General features: G+C 29.6%; 2 protein-coding genes across 8 annotated transcripts in view; both read right to left on the bottom strand.

Annotated features, from left to right (window-relative positions):
* Nucleotides 1-658: 658 nt before the first annotated feature.
* Nucleotides 659-5,843, bottom strand: LOC111085619 (lysophosphatidylcholine acyltransferase-like). Of its 4 annotated transcripts, none has more exons than XM_022385075.1 (4): nucleotides 5,777-5,843; nucleotides 3,138-3,261; nucleotides 1,031-1,176; nucleotides 659-731 (listed from the first exon to the last, which is right to left on the bottom strand). In XM_022385075.1, the coding sequence occupies exons 2-4, from the start codon at nucleotides 3,234-3,236 to the stop codon at nucleotides 695-697; spliced, it is 282 nt and encodes a 93-aa protein (XP_022240783.1). In that variant the 5' UTR covers nucleotides 3,237-3,261; nucleotides 5,777-5,843; the 3' UTR covers nucleotides 659-694. The 4 variants fall into 4 exon arrangements, with proteins under 4 accessions (XP_022240783.1, XP_022240787.1, XP_022240784.1 ...); XM_022385079.1 differs by having other exon boundaries at nucleotides 3,138-3,247; nucleotides 5,777-5,797; XM_022385076.1 differs by lacking the exon at nucleotides 5,777-5,843 and adding an exon at nucleotides 5,741-5,772.
* A 7,103-nt stretch (nucleotides 5,844-12,946) lies between these two features.
* Nucleotides 12,947-24,956, bottom strand: part of LOC106458766 (adenosine deaminase-like) — a 38,901-nt gene continuing 26,891 nt past the window's right edge. For 2 of the 4 annotated variants that reach the window (XM_022385086.1, XM_022385087.1), the window contains exons 7-10: nucleotides 23,089-23,112; nucleotides 19,101-19,342; nucleotides 18,629-18,755; nucleotides 12,948-13,676 (exon numbers count right to left, since the gene is read on the bottom strand). In XM_022385086.1, the coding sequence (XP_022240794.1) occupies nucleotides 13,575-13,676; nucleotides 18,629-18,755; nucleotides 19,101-19,342; nucleotides 23,089-23,112 (495 nt within the window). In that variant the 3' untranslated portion in view covers nucleotides 12,948-13,574. Of the gene's footprint in view, nucleotides 13,677-18,628; nucleotides 18,756-19,100; nucleotides 19,343-23,088; nucleotides 23,113-24,956 lie in introns of all 4 variants that reach the window. The other 2 variants (XM_022385084.1, XM_022385085.1) reach the window with 2 other exon arrangements.

Raw genomic sequence — 24,956 nt, 5'->3', positions numbered from 1 at the left:
TTGATTGGTCCGAGTGGAAAGTGATTTCCATATTAAGATTAAAAATATATTTCTTCATCTGAAAATTTTGAAATTTCATATGCATAACCCCTAAACTCCTAAATAAATTTCAATCGTTTTTTTTCAGTTATTTAATCTACCATAACTCTATACAAAGTTGGTCACATTGACAGACTTTGTAATCACCATAAAAAATTACAAAATAAATCTAACTTACACTTTTTTCATTCTAAGAATATTTCAATAAGAGAACAGATATGACTTCATGAAAAATTAATGGTGGAGTTGAAACTTTATGTTTTCTCAGGGGTGTACATATAGCGACAATTTTGAAGGGACAAATAATTCCTTGTACGTAATACTATGATAATCTATTCACATACATTCATGCATACACACACACATACATATATATATATATTATAAATTCATAAAATTGTACAGCATAAAGTTAAGCTTACAGTCTAAATCTACAAGTTGCACAAATGTAGGTTTTGTTGGTAATATAAGAATTCTACAGAATGTGGTTTACTTCAAACTGGTCTGCTGGTCTCAAACCAGGAAAAGTGAAAATGGGCCAGTTCCTTCAATTCACTTACTTTCCTCATAAAACAGTTAGGTAAGAAAAATTTAACAATGATTAGCCAAGTTCAAGTAGTATTTAGTACAACAAAGAAACTGCTTCTTGTTCAAATCATGTCATCCAAGAAAAACAAATTTTTTTACAGGACCTAGAAAAATTCAGATGTAGAAATTAGTTACAAGTTTCATAAAATAATGTCCAAGCCCCAACATTACATATCAATATATCTGAATTAGGTGTAAAATAACAAGCCAATGTATTAGTATTATCACTATTTTAAACTAATCATTATTGACTAGATTAGCTTTGATACATTTTGTTAGTTTTGATATATGTCACATACATTATTTATAACTGATGTACATGTGAAAAACAAGTTTTGAAAAGATGTGGTACTATAAAACTTACTTAGAAAACAAAACACTTGTTTGAGCACAAGATACTCACTTTCTCCATCCAGACATTGGTTTTTTGTTGATTTCTTCAGAGGACATTCCATACACACCAAACACAGCAAGAAACCATGCAGTTGTGAGAAAGATCATGAGGAGTAGGAGTCGAAAAGGGAAAACTGTGACAGTCATCACCACTATCTAGAAACATGCATACATACATATATATATATATATAGACACAGAAAATTTTTAAAATGGCTAAAGAATAAAAATAATTTTGATCAGCTCTTTCAAGTTTTCAACATTTCATGACACTTAAAATCTATATCACTGTTTTACTTGCATGATAAAAATTTTGAAAATCAACTATACATATAAAATTAAGGATCAAATAAATTAATTCTAAATTTATGCATAAGAATAAAAGAAAAATCAATATTAAATAACTGCGTAAAAAGGTATCAAACAACTTTATAAAACTAACTTTCTAATAACCCTAGTTTCAAGGATGAACCACTTAATGTAACGAATGTACCATGTACATTCTGGCTGTCAAATTGGGGCAAAATGTAGTCAATTTAAAATATATAATAACAGTAATAAAATGGAAAATTTATCAAAGCTCAAAATTTGCAAACAAAAATATATACAAAACAAGTCTTTAAAACAGTATTTGTTAACTGCACTTCAAACATACATGTACACACACATGAAGTGAGTTTTTGTGAAGTATCATTAGCCCTATATGCACAAGGTTGGTCTGTTGGATTGGGCTCATATTGAAGAATTAATACTTATTATATATTCTGTAGGTTCTGAATTTACTTGATGTATCTACATGAAATATAGTAGGCTTTTAGTAAACATTTATATGTTGTTCGTAAAAAAACAGAATTCCTAATAAAGATTTGCTTCTGAATTTACTTTTGTCAAGGTACAAAATGACTTTCATGTTAAGAATAACATACTTTTTTTCACTTCACAATTTTCATATTTCATTTACATAACCTTTAGATCCTCCTAAATGAAAATCAAAAGTTTTTTTCAGTAAAACTACATTTTACCTGTCATTTTCTCTAACCTATAACTATATCGGTTTGCTCCATTTGACTGAAATTGTAATAATCACAAAAAAAATCTAAATTACTCCTTTTTTTCTTTCTAGAATGATTGCCAACTCTAGCAGAAAATTAGTTATTTATCCTAAACAGCCTCAGTCTTGTAACAGTTTACATCTATTTTCATTTAATTTTATTGTTTTATTGCTATTAAACCATGTCTAACCATAAACCTGCATGAAAACATGAGAAATCACCTAGTGAATGGTTAGCTTATGTTACAGTAAACAAAATACTGAATTCAGTAATACATGCACATCTCACTTGCATACCTCACTGAGAAACTTAATTTTCTTTGTTTTCTAATCTAATAAGTTTCTAATTTTTACATTTTAGTTATTTTTTTATGATAAAAAACTTCTGTTATTGGGTTATACTAGTTTCAAAGAATTACACCCCTCATCAATAACCCAAAACACAAGTTAAACAAAGAGAGATAAGCTGGACCTATATCATTGTGAAAAGTATCCACCATACTGTTGGTGTGAACATGCTTTGTAGTCACTATGAGAAAAAAAACTAGTATAGCCCAATAACACACACTGATCAATGTGTAGATTGAACTGGACCTCCCTTGAACTTAGATTTCGAGATTAAACACTTTTTGGAATACTAAGTTTATTTATTATACCTGCTATTGTACGGCTATATAATGTGAAGAACTGAATAATGGCCAATAACACTTTCTTCAATGCACCTATCCAGTGTATAGGTTTTTCTCACAGTGACTACAAAGCATGTTCCCACCAAAAGTATGTTTAACACATTTGATTGGTTACAACAGAATTTTTTAAAAGAATACAAAGAACTCTGAAATTCCATCTATTTTTATGACATTTGTAACTGTCTAGTTAAAGAAAAAAAAGTCATCAAAATTGGGGAAAATGTTAAACATTAATTCTGAAAGTATTTGTAGAATATAAAACCAATTGCACCTGCCTCTGCTACACATTCAATCAGATTTTTGACTCAGGCAAAGAAATGTATATATGAACAGCAAATGGAAACAAGATAGTACAATATATTGTGAAAAAACATTACCTTCACTCTGTCATAAGTTGCAAGTTCCAATTTGTGAATGAAAGGATTAAACACTCCAGCAGAAATAGATGTTGCCTCTTCTAATGTTCTAAAGGCCATTTATATTGTCACTTTACCCAAAAACCTGAAATACATAAAAAAATTATGTTCTTATAAATAAAAAGTTTAATTTTTTAAATCAAAGAATGTACTTATGGATGTGGAAACATTGCTTGCAGTAGAATAACATATATTAATAAACTACTATCAAGCACTTTTTTGTCTTTCATTTCAATGCATAACATTTCAGACTTAAGCCTTCATTAGATGTTATATGCAGAAATATTAACATACAAGTTAGCTAAATGGATAGAAGAGTGGCTGGATGGAAGAAAGCAGAAGGTTATTATAAATGTAGATCAGTTAAACTGGATTAATGTCATGAGTGCAACACCTTAAGGCTCACTTTAGGACTTTTGCTCTTTTTGATTTACATCAATGACAAAGATGAAGGAATGGTCAATAAATTACTTAAATTGCTGATGATATTAAGGTCTTGGGTGTTGTTAGCTGTGAAGAGGATGCTGCTGCATTACAAAAGGATTTACATCATTAAGTGAGTTTGGCAAATAAATGAAATATGGGTTTTAATTATAATAAATGCAAGATAATGCATGTGAGTTATGATATTTTGAATTATAAATATAATTTGGTTGGGAATAACCTTAACTGTAATGAAAGACAGGGACCTTGGTGTAATGGTTGATCAGTCTCTTAGACTTAAGCCAACCAGTGTGTTGTTGCCAGTGTCAGGGCAAATAAGATTTCAGGTCGTATCTACAGAAATACTGAATACAACTTACAAGTCTAAACAGATTACAATTTCATTGTACAGGTCACTGGTTAGGACACATTTGGAGTATTGGGTTCATTCTTGGGATCCTTACCTCAATAAGGACACTGAATTGTTGAAAAGGATTCAGAAAACAATTACTAGAATAGTGGGGTTGTCATAAGAGAAGAGATTAAGATCTCTGTTTTTCTTGAAAAAAAGAAGAGTTGGAAGAGATTTGATTTAGGTGTTTAAGATTGTAAAGGGGATTGAGTGTTGATGCATCATTTTTTTCATACTTAACAGCAAGAATAGTAGGAATGGGGACAGAAAAATAAATTTTGGCAAGGTAGGAGTCATCTGCAGTTTTATTTTTCCAATAGGGTGGTTGGTCTCTGGAATGGATTGTTATTCGGATGTTGTGGAGGCAATAAATTTAAGTGCATTTATGAGAAAGCTTGATAACTATATGAATGATAATGGTTGGCTTTAAGATTTTTATTTTAGTTTATAGGATGGGACAGTCGAGATAGACCAATAGGATCATTGTTGTCCCTAAACATTATGTTATGATAAACAATGTTATCACTACTCCTTGAAGTTAGCTTTCTTAAAAAATTCTGGTGTTCTTTTAAAAAACTTAAGTACAGGGTGAGACAGGAATTACCAGCCAATAATAGATGATCATTAGATAACTGTAACATGTAGATACTCAATGCTTTATACACTATACAACTGATGTCTTTAGGAAGCCAACCCCTATGTACTATGTATGAAGTGAAGGAGTAAAACAAAAATCCATATACCTAATATTAAATTTTATTACATGCATTTGTAAAATAATTACTTTATAAGATAGTTTTTTAAAATGATGTTTTAGATGTATACGTTTCATTTGAAAAGGCTGCTTTTCTACTGTTTTTTTTTGCACTTAGTGGGGGTTGTATCTTAGTCTAGGCATATATTCATCCATTGCTATGCATTAACTATAAATAATTTAGTTACACAGAAGCTATAAATGCTCACTATATTCTCAAACACATCTCCATGACAATCTTCAGCTGCAGCTTAATATTTTACATCTTGAACTAATGTGATCAAATAGTCAATAGCTACAGTAAATCATCATGAATTGTATTGGCTAGCTATATTATTGTTACAATGTATAAAGTTGGCTATTGTACCAACTTAATCAAGTAATCCCTTGCCAATAGCTGAGCATAAAAAATCCTGGAAACAAGACAAATAAAAAATTGGGAGTTTAAAAACCTGCAACTTATTGGGGGGGGGGGACATAACGAAATAAGGCTAGAGATATTGTATACATTATTTACTCAAAGTACAAATCCCTACTTTGACTCCACCAAATCATATGCAATTCTACTTCTAAGTTCTGTTCTAACTTCTAAGTAACAGAATGGGGTCAAAATAGGAGTTTGTAATTTTAGGTTGAGTAAATAATGTCTACAGACTACAGTATCTTCAGCCTTGTTTCCTTAATCTTTTACGATCCCTATTTGCAGATTTTCGAATTCCAATTTTTTATTTATCTTGCACTAATAATAATAGTAATAATGACACTTCAATGCATCTGACTACACAGTGAGTAACAGTAACAACTAAACAAGTATTGAATTTGGAAATTACATTTGCAATCAATTTGGTCTGCAACTGCTGAAAGAAAAAAAAACACGTTAAAATAAGTTTAAGTTCACGTTGGTTGTCACGCATCTGACACTGTAACAATGATTTGCAATTAAAAAAAGTCAATAAATGTAGAAAATCAAATTACCTATGCACAACAAAAATTAACTTCGTTTTTACTTACAGAGTCCAACACTTCCCAACATACGGCATACCCTTTTTTAACAATAAATATTAAACTACAAGAAAAGGTGCGACATGAATAAGGAGATAAACGAAATTACTCTGTACAACAGAATACCTTTTTTAGTATATTCTAAAAAACATCGAATAATATAAAAAACTTGTGAAATTTCTGACCACCAATAACAACAACAAAAAAAAAAAAACTGACACTAAACCTCCGGGTCCGATCATTATTATCTTTCAGATATGTTTCAAAGCAAAATACTGAACAAAACGGAATTTAACTTTAGATATCAAAACCGGAAAAAAAAAAGAAATGCAGACTTAAAAATATACGGCATGTTATTAAGAAAAACTGTTATAAAGATGTTATAGCAAAAAAATATAATTATTATGTAATAGAAAATATCAGTTTTGAAGTTAATGTTGATTATGCGACTGCTACACAAAAAATAGTGGTACAAATCGAAATAATGCTTGAGTTTCAAGTTTATTTGAGAATTTTTGCTGAAAGCTACACAAAGTCTAATTTGTCTATAATTTTGAGTTGATTGGTTAGGAAGAAAGCAGCTAGTCAACAATACTCACTGCCATCTCTTGGGCTACTATATACTGTTACGTCTCCGTTCGTTAGTTAATTTTCCGTAAATTCGTTCCGACGAAACTTTAGCGGCACAAGTCCTTTCTTAAATAAAACTGGTTTCTTCTTTCCGAATACAACTTTGCGATACACTTAATTTCAACAGTCGCTCTATAACAAACGCTATAACTCACGTGGCCAACAATATTGTTGCGTCAGCAAAGTCACATGACTAGTGTCACGCCACATTTCTAGAACTATCCTGTACCTTGGCGAATGCTCTAGCATTTACTAGATATAGGGTAGACTGGTATATAAAAGAGGGTGACAACGTGACGGGAGGATATTGTAATGTGTGTGTAGACAGTGAGTAATTGATCTGCAGTCAGGAGTATTATTGAGCACGTTCGTTGTTATAGCGATTGTTGAAGTTGAGTGTATCGGTAAAGTTGTATTCGGAAAGAATAAACCAGTTTTATTAAGTAAAGAACTTGTGTCGCTAAAGTTTCGTCGGAACGAAGTTACAGAAAGTTAATTAACAAACGGAGACGTAACACTATTAAAAAAATTAGATTTTTGATTTATAAGCGTATTATTTGTGTACGTATTTTTTCTTATAGCAAGCCACACGGGGCTATTTGCTGTGTCCATAGATTTTTCTAGTCAATATTTACGAATATTGATAGATACCATTCTACATGTTATACTTAAACTTGCATATCAATGTATACAAGTTGAAAAATACGAAGGCGATAAAATAAAGATATTAGAAGTTTGGAGATAAATCACCTTAAAAACTGTTGTATTTTATTCCCTTGGTGACGTTTCGAGAAAAGTTCTTTTTCAAGTCAGAAACAAGCCTGTCCGTTAATAACAATTACAGGAAAGCTTTACGTACATGTATGTTCGTCCATCACGTGTAAAGATAACGGTCGTTATATTTCTCAGGGTTTTTGATGTATCTATAAATGGCTAAAGGGATTGTACTTTACATTTAAATTACGATTGTTTTATTTTGTATTAAATTTTTGTTGGATTACATTTTTCTTTATTAAAGGATTTTAAATTATTGAACCATATTTTAGGTTTCCATGTAAATTAAATGATTTTTGAGTGAGTACTTGTACCCATGTTATGTACAAGTGATTACAAGGTCGAAAAAAAGTTAACACGCTCTTTAACCAGGGTGCAAGTGCAAACAACGTTGAGAAGAGTGGAAAAAGTGGTATATAGGTATACCTTGCATTTATTACCTTCTCATTTCAATCTATAATGTTTCAAAATATTTATTTTATTACAAGTCTATGCATTTTTCACATAAGACATGGCCACGAAACTCGTTGATTTCATCTTAGTTGCTTTTGTTCCAAGTCATTCTGTTGAAGTCACACCTATTCTGCCTACGGGAGACATGACTGGAATACTACACATTGTACAAAAAAGTAAACAACAATGTCCTCTAGTAAGACATAAGATATTTGGAGGTTATGGATTTCTCTATGTTTGAATGAGAATGACCAATCACACAGGTAATGCTGGTTGCTTTGAGTAAATCCAACACTTCCTGTTAAGTAAGAAACATTAGATTTAAGCATTCATGTACTGGATCCCAAATTTGTTAGCAGGAATACATCTCAAGGGAAGACGCCAGTTTAGTTAATTGACGAATCCAGTGAAAAGCAAACATTCAGCAGCCACAAGCAAGTACACACAGTGTTTAGTGTCTTTGGAAATTAATAAAGACTGTTTTCATTGTGTGTTACACATTATGTCTAGTCTATTTATTCTTTGCTCAAACTCCGTTTATTTAGCTACATTCAGTACTGCCAATCCTCCAGTTATATAGTACTAATTGAGGAAATCAGTTTCACCTGAATATACTACAAAAGAACAGGGCCAGCTTTTCAAATATACCTTCCTTATGGCAAAGACACTTGAACAAACTTATTAGTCAAGGTACTTGCACATGAATCTATGTTAAATTCAGACATGTTTCAGTTAATGCATGTACATGTGCTCTATTACCACCACCAGGTTTTGTAAAGGATAAGAACAAATTTTTATCATTAATAGATTATACTACTATTCTTTGCTTATCTCACACAACAAGTACAATATGTAAACACTACTGTGAAACTCCTCATTCTCAAACCCCTGACTCTAAAACCAACTGCTCCACTATCCATTGAAGAGGGGACATGTAGATCCAAAGAGACAGTCAAAATAATGGACAAATTGGAAGATGCCAATTTAAAAAACATGCAGATAAACATAGGAATGTACAGGCAGACATTATCCCACTGAGAGCTAATCCCTAAAGAAGGTATTTTTGCATATAGTATGCTTACACTCTATTGGCTTTATACCAGTGGTTTCAATACATTTTTTTTTCAATGATGACACCTAATCCACTTATTATGATTTGTGACACACCTACTGCCACAAGCAATATTTTTTTTTATGTTCTTAATTATTGTTCATTTGGTGAAACTTTCACGATACTCCTAGCAGCTTGCCATCACACACACAGTTTGGAAGTCACTGCTTTAGACAGATCTAGGCTCTCTGGGTATATTACACTGCTATCTTGTATTTGTTTAACATGAAGAGAAAAATAACTCATGTCAATAATGTATGCAATGAAAAAAAAAAACATCCCAGACATTTTCTATTCATAAATTGCTGAGAGCTCTTCATGATGTATAGACAAAGAAAATACAAAATACATGGTCCAAAACAAGAACCCTTCTAATGCCACCCATGTACACCAAAAGTACCATTAACAGTGAGGGTATCCACCTGATGAAACAAAGCTTTCTAATCTTTATAAGTAGTAACACAAGAAATGTATACTTAATTTGCTATACTTATTGTCAGGTTGATTTTAAGTTTTTCTCTAAGTATATAGCTTGCTCTGGGCAGAGCTTAATATTAAACACTAAAAAAGCAGTTTTTCAATTTGAGGAGATTCAAGAATTGAGTAATTTCAAAAATAATAAAATTTCACCTGTTTCATGATAATTGCTGACTTGGCATCACTCGGTAATGCAAAATAGACATCTTTTCCAAAATGTTGGTACTACAAATGTGAGTTAAATAGTGGTGATGAAGAGTAAATGATATTCAAAATTCCATCACTTTTTTTGAATTCATGTCATAGACTATATTACAAAGTTAGATAATTGTAGCATTATATTATGCTGGCTTTCTTTTCCATTATTTGGGTGGGATGTCAATGAAAGTTCTATAGATGGAAATATACAAACTACTTTCTGCCATCAAAATAATCATTAAAATATTTGTGTAAAAATGTACAAAAGAAGTACATTTTCTTTTGATTTAGTCTTTAACCTATATTATTAATACTCTATATGTGTTAAGATATTAAAATCAATACACATCCTGTGATATATATATATCATTATTATTTTTTCTTTTAACATCGTTGACATAAAACTGGCAAATTACCTATAAATAAATATTACACACACAAACAATTTCATTTTGAATTATGTAGGTGAAATTAAGTAAAGCTTTAAGATGATGACAATTAGTAAAAGTTTAAAAGGTGTATAATTTGATTAAAAATCTTTTTTTTTTTTCAAACATCAAAATAAAAAATAATGATCAACTTTAGATGAAAAAATTACTATTCAAAACTAAAATAGTATTTCACGCATTTGGGAAGCTTAACATAGTACAGAAATCTATCACTGATTTTGGACAATTTGACACTTAAGTTCATATACAAGAAAAAATAATAATCCTCAAGCTTTAAAAGTTATATGATTTAATTATGTAAAACATCCCTGTTAAAATAATTATACATTTCAACATCATATTTCAATCAATATACAATAAAACAGCCACTTCACAAGCAGTAACAAAATTACTAAATAAAACTGTACAGTTTCAAAGATAATATTTATTAAAATTAAGCTTCTTCTAATAACCAAAACCAAATATTGAGTGCTAAATAATAATCATATGTATCACTGTTTTTATAGTAATAGTGATGAATATTGTTGTGAATTCAACATATTTCCCAACCAGATATTTAAAAAAAATGAGATACATAAATTTTAGAGTAACAGGTTAATATGATGAAAATAGAAAAGAAATAATCTATACAAGTATATCTTTCTTATTCTTGGAAAGACAGAAAGTTTGTTGTATGAGACAAGCAAATAATAATAGTATAACCTATTAACGATAAAAATTTGTTCCTTTCCTTTACAAAATCAGGTGATGGTAATAACAGTACATGTACATGCATTAGATACATTAGCTGAAACATGTCTGCATCTAACATACTACATGTAAGAATTGTACATACAAAAGTAAGAAACTCAACAAATTATACCATACCATGTAGTAGCTTCTATCACACATTTATTTCTCATAATGTTAACATATTAGTTTATTACAAAAAGGTACAAGTAAATTATGTTTTACATTTACAAAACACTTTAACTTATTGGAATAAATATAATTAACATCATCACAATTTTGTAAGTTTATCACAAAGTTTAAGATCAGACACGACATTATAGTTTAAATAAGTTTGAAAGTCAGAATTCAATCTCAAATCAGAGCCTTATTTGTAAACAATTTCGCTACCAATTTACTTAAGTTCACAACATAATTCTTTAGCATTATTACAAATGGTATCAAAAACAAACAGAAAAGCTAATGTGAACTTTACATGTCATTTTATCCAAAAGTACAAAATCTAGAAATGTTTATATTTAAATAATTTTAATTTTTCACAACAAAAAGAAACATTTTGCAATAAAAAGCTTGATGTGCAATGAAGGAAGTGATTCCTTTATTTCAAAGCTTGTAGTACATGATGGAATATCTAGATCACTGCTAGTTTATTAATTAAAAAAATTAACATTACCATACATTTTCTTTCAATTATTTTGAAGTCTAACATTTTAGCTTTACATTATTTTTGGTAACACCTTATCACCTACACAGTATTAAATTGTCTCTATAAACAGGTACTTCAAAAATGAGTGAACTCAAAAGACAAATTTTGGAGTAACTAGTTAATATGATGAAAATAGAAAAAAAAAAATGTATACAAATACATCTTTCTTATTGCCCCCAGTGGCACAGCGGTATGTCTGCGGACTAACAACAGTAGAATCCGGGTTTCAATACCCATAGTGGGCAGAGCACAGATAGCCCATTGTGTAGTTTTGTGCTTAATTACAAACAAACAAACAATCTTTCTTATTCTTGGAAAGACAGAAAGTTTGTGTACCTGTTAGCTAAACCTCTACTAATAAAAATTTGTTTTTAAAATTAATGTATAAATTAAACTGGCCATATCTTGTTTGTTTTTAATTATGCACAAAGCTACACAAGGGCTATCTGTGCTCTGCCCACCACGGGTATCGAAACCTGGTTTCTAGCATTGTAAGTCCGCAGACATACCGCTGTGCCACGGGGGGGCTTGGCCATATCTTATCCTCTAATTAAACATTTCAAACAGCTCTGAATGCATACCTTCATTTAATGGAATTTTTTATTGAAAGAATTATTCAGTCAGTCAAACTGATTGTATTGTTTAATAAATGTAAATTTATATTGATCAAGTCAACAAAAATAATTATCCAGTTCAAGATACTCTCCTAATAATACAAAACATAAACTTTATTGCAATAAACTTGTAATTGTTTTCAAACTGGTCAATAAATGATGTGTTTAATATACATATAATTACAAGTTCAGTTAAAAAAATAGACATTTCAGTCTAGTTCAAGTAATTACTACTCAATAATAACAACTTCATATTTCTCAATAGACTATTTCATTAACTTAATACCATTATAAATGTATAGGAACTTAACAGCAATAAAAATCTTGGTGAGACACATCCAGTAGAATACAAACCAAGTTAGTTTAAAATCTTTTCAAGTATCTAACTTCTTATCAGCTCACCTCAACTTTTTATAAGTGAATAACTTTAAAATGGATATTTAGTAGTCCAGCTGAAGTTTGCACTAAACAAGGAACATAATTAAAGCTTTTAAGTAATTATATATATTACAATCACAGTGGGAGTACATGTAAAATCTAACTGGACATTAAAATACTAAAAACAAAAAAAATTAAGAATTTTAAATTTAAAGCCTTCAGTGACATATTTTTTTCAGACATACATTGAATGCTAACTAGTAATCATATATATAACTTTTTTTTAGTAATACTGAAGAGAATTGTTGTGAATTCGATGTACTTCACACAAACTGTGCCAATTCTCTCTTAGCTTCACTTTAAAGTATAACCGAGCAATTAGTAATATTTGCTAATAGATTAATCAACAGCCCCATTAATTGACTAGTACAGTGTTCCTATAACTATGGTGAAAACAAATTTGCTAATTGGTAATACCATTCATTTGCCTTCATTCTAATTAGTACTTGTATATTAGTGACTGTGGCTGATAGATAGCCTTAGTAGCTTTGCTCTACCCCCACCCCCTCGATTCATCAAAACTGAAAAATGTTGGAGTAAAAAAAAAAATTGAGGCTAAAATTGGGCAGAGCACAGATAGCCCATTATGTAACTTTGTACTTAAGAACTGACAAACATAATAGCAATATTTCAATTATTTGGATAGTATAAATAATCAAAAATAATACTAATTAGAAACCCTTATTTTGAATTTTTGATTACTTCCATGATAATCAATTATAGCATAGCTTCAATTAATTGGCTGTTGGGATAATCAAAAACAGTAATACTCAAAAAATACTAATTTCAATTAATTTAGTTTATGTGATACTAATTGATGTAATTGCTGCTCATGAGTAATCAGTTAAATCACCAGGTCTACTTAAAAGTAGCTTAAAACTGTGAAATAATTTTAAAAAGCAAAATAAACATTACATACAAATAATAAAATACGAGACATATATATTCAAGCAATAAATCTTTAAACATGCAAAGCTAGTGGAATGATAACTTTGCACAAAACTGCAAATCAAAATATATTAAACGGTACCAGAGTATAACATGTATTTTTAATTCAAGTTGTAAAACTCACAATCTTATTAAATGAAAAAACACCATGTTCTTCAAATCATAAAAAAAGTAAAATTTGAATATTTTCTTTACACACCTATAGGATAACATGACAGCTAATAAACATTTGCTTGCCTTGGAATAACAAATTCCATAAAAACAATAATGTTCTTATACATTACTTTTTAGTAACAATATTACCATACATCTTTTTTAAATGGTTTAGTAGTTCTTCTTTCTCATCCTCTGGTAAGAATGCAGAACGAGCAGCATTGAAATTCTGAAAAAGTATCAAAAGATAGAATAAAATATAGCTCTGGAGTCACTGTGTTAAGTAAAATATTTATATCACTTAAAAGGACTGCCTTTGCAGGATATATTTAGATATAGTATAATACATTTATCACTAAACGATATACTATAATGCACTTAAGAGATAATGTAGATTAACACTAACTGAAGAAACCTGTTACCCAAGTGTTTTTAGAAGGAAGACCTATTTTTCCAATGATATCATACTATATATTACAGTTAAATAATATCTCCAAGAATAAAGAGTTTATGCTTCTAATGCACATGGGCCCAGGCTTTATAAGAACACAAAATACATGAAAAATTATATCTACTACATATTATGAAATACCAAATTTGACTGCTGATGTTTTTGTTATTCATGAACACAATCACTTAATCTCTTTTTGGGGGAGAGGGGATTTTAAATGGAAATTAGTGCTCAGCAGAGTTTTCTTATAATATCAAAACCCTTAATAAAGGCTGGACCTAAAAAATCAAATCTGTGTTGAATATGCTCTTTGTATGCATTACTTGGCCCAGTTAACTACCTAAATTTGTAATGAAGCCTAATCAATACAATGAAACACCAAGTGTGACTGCAATGTTTTGTTGACATTTATCTTGGTCCATTACATGTTACAAAAGAGGTGAGTAAAAAATGGACTACCAGATCCACATTTTGTCTGGCATAAATCACTGTCCATAATGGGCTACCAATGAAACTTGTTGTTTTATTGTTTTAGCATAAAACGTACCAAAATTTGAAGCAATTACAATGACAACAAAATTTATACATAAGACTAGGTATTTATTTACAGCAAAAACATACAAGAAAATAGAAATTTTATTAAAAAGGAGAAGCAAAAAACAACATAGCCGGGACTGAAGTGGTGATCACCATGTAGAAAACAAAGAGGGTAATTCTGGAATTTCAACTAAATCCTTCTATAATTAAGTATAAAAGGTTTTTCTCGTAAGAGTCATAATCTATAATGATTACTATTTTTCCTAAACAAAACATAGCTTCTATAAAACTGACGTAAGCATGTGACTTAAGTCACATGACATCAATTTGTTGCACCACGATGGATGTAAATTAATAGCATGATTTCACTGATAAAGGTCTCTCAACAAGCACAGTATCACTGAAAAATTCAATAAATTTACATTAAATTAATCTAAATAAAGAATTTAGCACACATCACTCAGAAAAGATTTCTTTGATGGAAATAAATGACCCATATTTGCTCCTAAAGCACTGTTCAAGAATGTCTGAAACAAACAGGATTTCAGTATACAGACACCAACAACTGTAATAATTTCAACATTAACTTACACTTGAAAGACTTAGAAGGCTTATAAAATACTAGGTGTCTATAGGGCGTCCAAAAAATCTGGAACCATAGACACTTCAATGAATTTTACAAAATGTGTTCCAAGTGGTGTCCTTGTAAATTAGAAGATTGTATTTCCATTCTCTTTGAACACTGTGAAGCATATTCATGTCATTGTCAAAGGTAGAAAACTCATCACAAATCCACTGTTTCAGATGTTGTGTGTCCCTGATCTTCTCTTTGTACACATGCCTTGAACTGTCCCCAGAAAAAGAAATTCATGGGAGTCAAGTCTTGAAATTTTGGGGACCATGTTTGCCAATTCAATGGTTCCAGACTTTTCAGACATCCTGCACTGACTTTTATAGTTGGTTTTTCAAGAATCCCAATTTATACAAATTCGACACTCGGGGATGAAAAATACTTCAATATGAAAACAAAAGTACAACCAAGTCAAAGCTCATGAAGCCTAACTGTTTTTTTCACTAGACCGCAATATTCTTACCAGCCAATGTATTAGTTGAAAATTTACCATCTAATCCCACAGTTATTTGCTACTGCCAAAATTAGGAGCCAACAAAAATTATTACATGCAACTCTGACACTTGTTCCATAAAATATTTTCATCATGAATGCCTAGGTCACTCTAAAGTAAAGTAATACCCTCTTCCAAAAAAAAACAGTAGTTGAAAGTTAAATTAAAAAAAAGAAAACTTAAGCTTTGTGATATTTGATATACATATTATTTGATACTTTTATACATTACTTTAGTTCTCTAATGATATCTGATGCGATGTTTACACAAAAATGTTTACTTTTTATTATATTACACTCTTTTAAAGAAAAATTCTGAAACACATTTTACATAAAATGTTTGTAATTTTGATCCACATATCTTACAAACAGTGTAATTTGAACTTTACCATCACTGAATGGAATTCATTTCATAATTTATTTCAATGGTTTATCAATTCTGAAGTACAACCTACAGAAATAAATGAAATTCATGGTACATATATATTATATTATTCCATGTAGAAGCAGGGCTCTAGAAAGCAGTAAGACCAGTCAGGCCATAACCTAACCAGTTTTATGTATTAAAATTTGCTTCTTTTAATTCAATATATTACGTTGTGTGTATGCAATATTTTTAGTTTAAATGGCTCCAGATTTAATCTCATAACATTAGATTTTCAAAAACTTTTTGAAGATATGCTCCCAGACCCCCCAGAATTAGCAATGGCCTGACCACTCCAAAATTGCTTCCTATGGCAATAAGGAGTACATTATGTAATATTAAAATTGATAAATTTAAAATACATGCATGATAACAGTTTTCCTAAAGAAGAAACACAAATTTTATCTTCCTGATAAATTGTACTTTATTATCACAAAATATATAAAACCGACATATATGAATTTAAAATACATAATACCAGTTTGAAATTCTTAAGTACATGCTAAATAATGAAAAACATATTTTCTCTATTCACTGGCTTGACTATAACAAAGTGATTATAACATGGTGGTACACATACTATAACTCTGAAAATACTGAATGTATCTTCATAAAATTTAGTAACCTTTCAGTAAATATTAAAAGTCTTTTGAAGACAAAAAAATCAGAATGTTAAATTAAGGATTTCTATTAAAATTTTGTCTGTAATTATATGGAGTCAGAGTGTTGACTGCTCTATGAGCAAAGTGATTTTCATGTTAAGATTAAAAATACTTTCCTTCATCTGAAAATGTTCATATTTAATTTGCATAATCCTTAAAATCTCCTAAATAAATATCAAAAGTGTTTTTCAGAAAAACTTTATATTTTATCTGTTATTTTCTATATGATACCTCTATATGGGGTTGGTCAATTTGACCAACCTTGTAACCACCATAAAACATTAGGAAATAAATCTAAGTTACCTTTTTTTTCTTTATGGAATGACTGTAAATAGTAACAGAAAACCACAACTTTTTATCCTAAATATCTTAAAGCTTGTAACAGTATGCATTTATTTATACTTAATTTAAATTTTTTTTATTACCCTTTCAACATGTCTAATTAATAACCCAACCATATAAGTTGTAAATCATTTGGTGAATATGCAGTTCAAGTTACCATATCAAATTACGTAATGCATGAGCTGCTTGCAAACATACCTCATGAAGAACTTATATTATTATTATTATTTTCATTATCTTAACTAATTTAACCCAATAATTTTCTAATTTTTACATTTTAGTTACTTTTATAATAATAAATAAAGAATACACATGAAAAACAAGAAGCACAGTGGGCCTTTTTTTTGCTGTTGACTGTCAATAAACCTTAAGCCTACTTTTTTTATACTAATGGTACAACTACAATAAATATTTTTTGAATTAAATAATGCACCTAAGAACACAGAATAATAACAGGTAAAAAGCAGACAATGACCTAAAACTATCATCATTTTCCATGAAATTTATCAAGCTTAGTAACTATGCTATATTTGAGTCTAAAAAAATATGATTTTTTCGAGCTCACTACTGTTTTACCTTAACGCTTGGAATCTACCATGAAAAGAAAGGGTTTCCCATGTAAATACCTCTCAGAGGCTGAGAAAACCACTAGGGGGACATTCTGACCTGTTGATTGGGTATACACATGTCACTGAATGAAGTAGGTGTACGTAAGCAAATATTTTCAAAAATGGAAGAGGTGGATGGGGTCACCTTGGTTAATTCACTAAATATATTAATATCTCAAAAAATAGAAAAGAAAGGAGGTTCTAGCTTCTCAATATCAGTAATTTGATATTCTAATTCGTAAGAAACTATAGACTTTAAAGTTGGACATCACAAACATCTAATTTGAACCAATGCTGCATTCAACATACCACATGATACACAAAAATCAAATATTTAGGATTATTTTTCATATATATACTTTTAACTTAAATAATAACTAATGTATAATACTAACATCTAAATTATAATCTACAATTTGATACCAAACTTATTGACATGCATACATAAAAGAGTAGTTCAATAAAATGTTGAATGCGAGTCCAGAAATGCGATGACACAGCCTTTGACCTGTGATCATAGGAAGAACCATAGAGATAAGGTTAAAATTTCATTTATTAGCTACATTTTGATGCCAGTATTTGTAAACATTGATAAAAAAAGTATTTTAATCAAACTTGGAATGTACATCTGTAAAAAGGTTGTGACATGTGCAGAAAAGGGTGCCTGTAGGGAAAAAGAGTCGATAAATGATTGCTTAGTTTTCAATTATCTAAGAGAAAGGTACAACTGAATGGCAAACTTGCATAGTGATAAACTCTTATAATTCTTTCAACATATAGCTGTGATCTGTTTATCTCATCTAACTGGGTCACTGGAGATTACAAGTATTGTATAAAATGACAGATTCTGATCCATCCTCATCATTTGTTTCCACCTAATACGGCATCATATTCCTCTGACTGTAAGTGTGTAACATCATGTGCAAAAGTTTTATATTAACTGAATACAATTATTAATATTTAACCAGTTTTTATAGTTTAAGCTGAAACTGTGTAATTTTTCTTACTGCAAGGGATAAAATCATTATACTTACTGCACGAACAAAATGAACTTCTCTGAGTCCCAAGCATTGAAGTAGTTCATATTCATCATCTAAGGTAGTACCAGTAATAGTGGAATCATCCTTATTAATAGAAAAGTTGGCATTATCCTCGGCATATCTAAAACATTGGAACAAATAAAAATCTTCAGTTATGCAATGGATCTATAAATTCTAAAGCCAGCAAGCATGAAGCTAATTTTTTGTTTTCAAAAGTCTTTCACAAATATGGTGAAAGAGTTTGGTGACTTATAACCAATGTTAATGTCCATATAAATCACATAAAAGTAACGTTTCTTGTCAGTGAGGTTGAGAAGCAGTTATAAGAAAAATAGAAACAATTTATCCCTGAAAAATAATTGATTATAATCAACTATGAAAATTCTTAATTAAATGCCAAGTCATTTGACTCTAACAACGAGTCTTTACTTATTCTAGTTAATCATCACACAACTATTAAACATACCTAATGATTGGATGTTTCAGAGTAGTTAGTGGCACAGATCCAGTTAAATAGCTAGAGTATGGACAAGCTTCTAAATGAATGTCAAGGTTTAATACTTGGTTATAGATTTCTTCGTCATCTATAGAATGGTAGCCATGTCCTATTCTTTCCACTTGTAACTCCTTGATTGCTCGAGCAACATTAGCAGCTGGTCCTCCCTCTCCAGCATGTGCAGTGCGATGAATTCCTAAACTTTGTGCTTTCTGAAAAATGAAGTCATATATTTTATTTCTAGTTAAGTATATCTTACCTTTCAAGTTGTTATTTAAAATTATTATAGCAATGTCACTGACTCAAAATATTTATTTGAAGAAAAGTAGCAACTTTACTTTTCTTCACTAAAGTTTTGAAAAATCCCAATTATTTTGCCCTATATGTTTTAAGAAAATAAAAATAATTGAGATTAAAGTATAAAAATGAGATGAAAAATGTAAATTTCTTTAAAACTATTTACATTTTAGTATGAATGAAAAAAAGACAATGTGCACAAATTCTAAGCACTTTAGTAAAAATAAGGAACATGTATAAAACTAAATTTTCTGATTTACAAAAATAATTACACTAATTTGAACATAAGAAATACATCAATAAAAAATAACATTTTTAAAAATCCATTGTTACACTTGAAATTAAACTAATTCATGCAGTAAACACATCTCAATAGAATATTTCATCACAGTTTAGTGTTCTTGGGATGTTGAATATAAACAACACAACATTTAAAGTACACATACATTTATTAAGCCTACAAAAATAAGAAGGATGGCTTGCAATGTAGTGATCTGAAATATACAGTCAATTTCCATTTCAAAGTCAGTTTGATATTTTGTACATTTATGTACACTTTTTTAAATGTATTTGCTTAGAAGTAATAGCTTTGCACATGCAAACATTTTAGAGTTTATATTAAAATGAAAATCAGATAGACAAATAGGTAAACATAGCTGAAAAGCTTGTGCTTGAAACTTTATAGCCAGCATGCTTCATTACTGAATTGTATTCCTCATTTTTATCCTAATTCACCTTTGGTAACAGAAACAACAGTAAAAAAAATATTTCCTGTACTAAAGTAACTCACAAAACTTATATAAAGGATAAAAAGCTTATTAAAAAATAAGTCCGTAGAAAATATAATATCTTAATTTATCACTATGTTGTACAATTGAATTTCAAATATCAAAACATTAAAAATCTAAAACCATAAATTCATAATAATATTCCTCCACAAAATGCTATAGTCACAGACTTATTATCTGGAACATTTTCTGATTACCACTTAAATATCTTGCATAAAAGAGAAAAAAAACAATAAACAAGCATGTATAGAATACAAGAAAGGTAAAGGGATATATTGAAAGTTAATTTACTTAATACTTAATGGTGTATCTCTACATTCACCAGGCTTTTTGCCAGCAATCCATCCACGAATCGTTCGGATGGCAGTTATCTATCAAAACAGGTAAAAACTTGAAAAGATGGGCAAAAATATTAAATTAATTTTATCAAAACCAAAATGTGTTTGTCTACAATACATAAAATGGAAAATATCTTTGTCCTTTACAATTTAATGCAGTATTTGATTCCTACTGTTGTTCTCTTGTGTATTATTTACAAGCACTCATGTCAATCAGCACTTCAACTGAAGATGCTTCAGCATTCATAGAATCCAGTGACAAAGATTGAGTTAAGTAGTAATTTCCAAGTTGATTTGAAATCATACTTAATTTCATGAAAGACTGGAAGTTATAATGACCTGTACAGATTGGAGAGATGTCACGTCACTGATATCCTTATTTTGTCTTCTCATTGATGCAGTAATTAACCTAATTGCATGAAACTTTGGATAAACTTATTAAATGGTATCTAGTTCTAGCTTAAACAAATTAATATAATTTATCTTGGTAAGTCTAACATATTTTAGCTTGTGAAATTTCCTAAATTTTGTTTTGAGACCCTGTTTTCCAAAACACATTAAAAATACTTCTTTTCATCTTAGAATTTAATTTTTTTATCATTGATCATAGCATTCCATTTTATATGTCCAATCATTTTCAATGAGATTGATATTTATTAACTGATATTTTGTTTTGCTGATTACATCAGTCACCACTTATGGCTATAAATCATTAAAAAAAAAACATGACAAAGCTGACAAAGAATAATCAGTCACCCTGAACCTCACTATTAGCTTTGCCATGCTAGATAACAATATTTGTTATTGCTTTACTCGCAGACCTTGGGTATTTAATTAGTAATAAAAGTAATATACCATTTAAACAACAATTATTTATTCTTACAAAAACAAAGATATTTTGCTACATTTGCTTGTGCAATAATAAGAACTCATGAGTTAAATGGTGTATTCTGTTAATAAACACCTAAAAGCACCTAAGATTTTCTTAGGTAATGTGCTTCTGAAGCCTTCACTTCTTCAAAGCATTTACATGGGTAATTTTAAAATCATGGCTAATATCCTGACTTCAAATAAACTCAACAATTTAAAGAGAAGGAAAGATATTAACATACTTGTATTTCCTTATCTCTAGTGATAAAACAGAAGAGAGAAGTAAAGAATAACCCCTAGCTTCAGAAAGAGATGCATGATTTATAGGACAGGTATGAGAAGATTGTAAAGGGAAATAAACAAGATAGAATCTAAACATTCTACTGAAAACAAATCACAAAACTAAAGTCATAAAGAACGCATGCTTACAAAAGGACTTATTATAAAACCATAGGAAGGAAGAAACACCCTTATTAATTGAGTTCTGTGGAAAGGGAGATGCATGGATTTCATAAAATTCTTTAGCTAATTAAAGCTATAAGATCCAACTAAAAAGTGAAATGAAACAATAAACAAGCAAACTGAACTGCCAACAAGGAGAGTTATAGTAGGCATCTATTCTCCTCAAAAAGTCTTTACATAGCAAAAAAATTTAAAAAAAGGCCCTTTGAGAATAAAATGAAAAACCAATTAAAGGAAAACTAACAACAATAAAAACACTTCAGTATGAAGAAAAAAATCCTCAAGTATAATAACAATTTCCCAGTAGCTGAGAACTATATTAAAATTCCCAGAAAAAGCTTGTGTCAATTTTTCAGTATCACAATTAAGAGCAGCAGAAGTATTTCTAAAGGAAATAAAAAATTTAGGAATGTCAAGAGATGAGCAGTCCAACTAAAAAAAAACAAGGTTCACCTGGAAGCAAATGAATTAAACACCGAAATAGAATCATTCAATTTGGAAAGGTACAACCAGCCTTACTATAAATTACTAATGCTATCACTACAAGAAACAGTTTCAATATTGCTTCAATTCCATAATTAAGAGTTATGGTATTGCTATCACCACCACAGTTTGTTACATTACTACTATACTAGTGCAAGAGATAGTTACTCATTTACTATAACAATTAAGAATAAATACAAGACTGTACAATTACTTAAAAATATATTTCAAAGGTGAAGTTCCATTTATTTCTGATTACCTTATCTTGATAAAGATCAGCAAAAAATTTAAATGTTACATAAGTGCTAAGTACTGCCAAAAAAAGGAAAGCTGTTATGAGTGTTTTGTAGTGGTTTAAAATATTAGAAAATATTAATACTATGTATTATTATGCACAATGCAACAGCTAACACTAACTGGAATTTTTAAATAAACAAATATTATCCCAATCAAGGAAAAACAGAAATATAATTTCATAATTTTTCGTTTATTTTAACTAACTATCTCAAAATTAAAATGTTATCACTGACAGTTTAAAGTCAAAATGATGATTTAGAAGTTATATTAATTATGAAACAATTTACAAGATCATGCTTTCTGACATGAACAGACACTTGGCTAAATATTTAAACAGGATGCTCCAAAACGTTTTCTTCATGCTCTTTTCACATAAACTCAAGTTAATTTGCACAACAGGAAAACCTAAACAATGCTTCCTACCTGAAATACTTTTGTGATTGTGTCCTAATGTAAGCAGAAAGTCACAAGAAAATAATATTAAGTAAGTATTTTGGACAGAATAATTGTCAAGAAACAAAAACTATTTATATACATAAAACAAAAAATTTAAAATTTATGAATTATGTAATACTTGAAAATCTTATATTCAATTTATCAACAAAGATGGTTAGTTATCTATAACATAATATAGTGTAGATAAAAGATCACAGTAAACAGCAGAAACAGTTAGAATTAATTTTGTTTTTCATTTAAAAGGATTTTTCAGTGTGTGACATTCAGAAACTTTTACATTATAATAATAATAATAATAATAAAGCCAAGTATTTGTATATGTTGCTAATCAATGATATCTTCAAAAAAGAGCTTACCTTCTAGTAAAATACAGCTTCAAACATCTAATACTGCTTATGTGAACAACATTTTGCAAAATAATTTAATAAGTTAGCATAAACATTTCATTATATGTTTCTCTAAAACGATAAAACCAAAGTTTATTATTTTTGACATTTATATTCATAAAATGAAAGATGATCATTTTGGGTATTAGTAGGAATTGTCCAAGATACTCCACTGCAGCTTCGGGCATTTTTGGGGGATCAATTAGATAACAGCAGGAATTAAACAAATTCTTAAATTGTTTAAATATTTTTGTAGGTTTGTGGTCATATTTACCAAAATCTATCTAGGTTTAACATTGCTCGTGTGTCCAAAAGTACATAGCAGCATGAAATACATTTACAGCATGTTAACTCTTTCAAGATGGGTCACAGGTGAAAGGCCATGTCACCCCATTTGTTGACTCGCATTCAAAATTTTATTGAACTACTATTTCATGAATTTAGGTGAATAAGTTTGGTATCAAACTGTAGATTATAAATCAAATTTAATTTAAAAGTAAATATTAAAAAACATAGATAAACATCAATTTTTTGTGTCATGTGGTATGGTGAATGCAGCACTTGTTCAAATTAGGTGTTTGTGAAGTCAAAATACCCAGTCTATAATTTCATACAAATTAGAAACTCGAATTACCAATATTGACAAGTTAGAGTATAAAATAAGAAGGTCTTATTTTTTCCATTTGCTAAGATATTGCTCATGCACCCCACCCACCTCTTTCCATTTTTGGAAACGCTCCCTTATATATACTTACTTCTATATATGACATGAATAACCAATCAAAAGCTCAAAATGTCCCCCTAGTGGCTTTCTCAGCCATTTTAAAGTCTTAGGATGCCATTTCTTTCTTTTGAACCAAGATTTCAAGTAGGTAGGATGTATCTTTAGTCTGTTCGAAATTTCATATTTATTTTACACAAAAATACAGCTTAGCTACTAAGCTTGATAAATTAAAGTGGAATTCTATGGTACTGATGTAGTAATTTATGATTTTTTAGTTATTCAAATGTATATATATATAAAACATAAAAAAAATATTTTGTTTCAGATCCTCCATGTGCAAACTTTTTAAAGGCTTAGCATCCTACAACAAGCAGCAACCAAGTACAAAGGTCATAAGTAGAAGAGATAAATGTTTGCTTCACTTCTTTATTTACTGTTCTGTTTTAAGAAAAATAAGTTTAAGAACTTATTTCAAAATAGCAATAATCTATATACATATATAATATATAATAATTGAAATGTGACTGTATTTTACAAAATACTAGTCTACTAAAACACAGCCCAGATAAGTTACTTTGTACAGACGAAAGGTCAGTTTTATGTTATTTGATATGATAACATAAGTGCTCGTGTGCCACATCATTGTAACTTTTGTATTGTTAGCCAGGCACGGCTGAAAGGTCAATATAATAAAAATATAAATGTATAATGTTACGAGATTTAAG

The sequence above is a fragment of the Limulus polyphemus genome, unplaced genomic scaffold (genome assembly GCF_000517525.1).
Source record: "Limulus polyphemus unplaced genomic scaffold, Limulus_polyphemus-2.1.2 Scaffold511, whole genome shotgun sequence".
NCBI classification, from domain to species: Eukaryota; Metazoa; Arthropoda; class Merostomata; order Xiphosura; family Limulidae; genus Limulus; species Limulus polyphemus.
The sequence above is the reverse complement of the archived record's forward strand: the minus strand, read 5'-3'. Positions and strand labels throughout refer to the sequence as shown.

What these genes read in the sequence shown, in the direction of transcription:
- LOC111085619 (XM_022385075.1), bottom strand. Translation starts at nt 3,236, where the DNA reads ATGGCCTTTAGAACATTAGAAGAGGCAACATCTATTTCTGCTGGAGTG. An exon ending in CAACTTATGACAGAGTGAAG is followed by an intron (nt 1,177 to 3,137) that starts GTAATGTTTTTT and finishes GCATGTTTCTAG; the next exon opens with ATAGTGGTGATGACTGTCAC. An exon ending in CCAATGTCTGGATGGAGAAA is followed by an intron (nt 732 to 1,030) that starts GTGAGTATCTTG and finishes GAATTTTTCTAG; the next exon opens with GTCCTGTAAAAAAATTTGTT.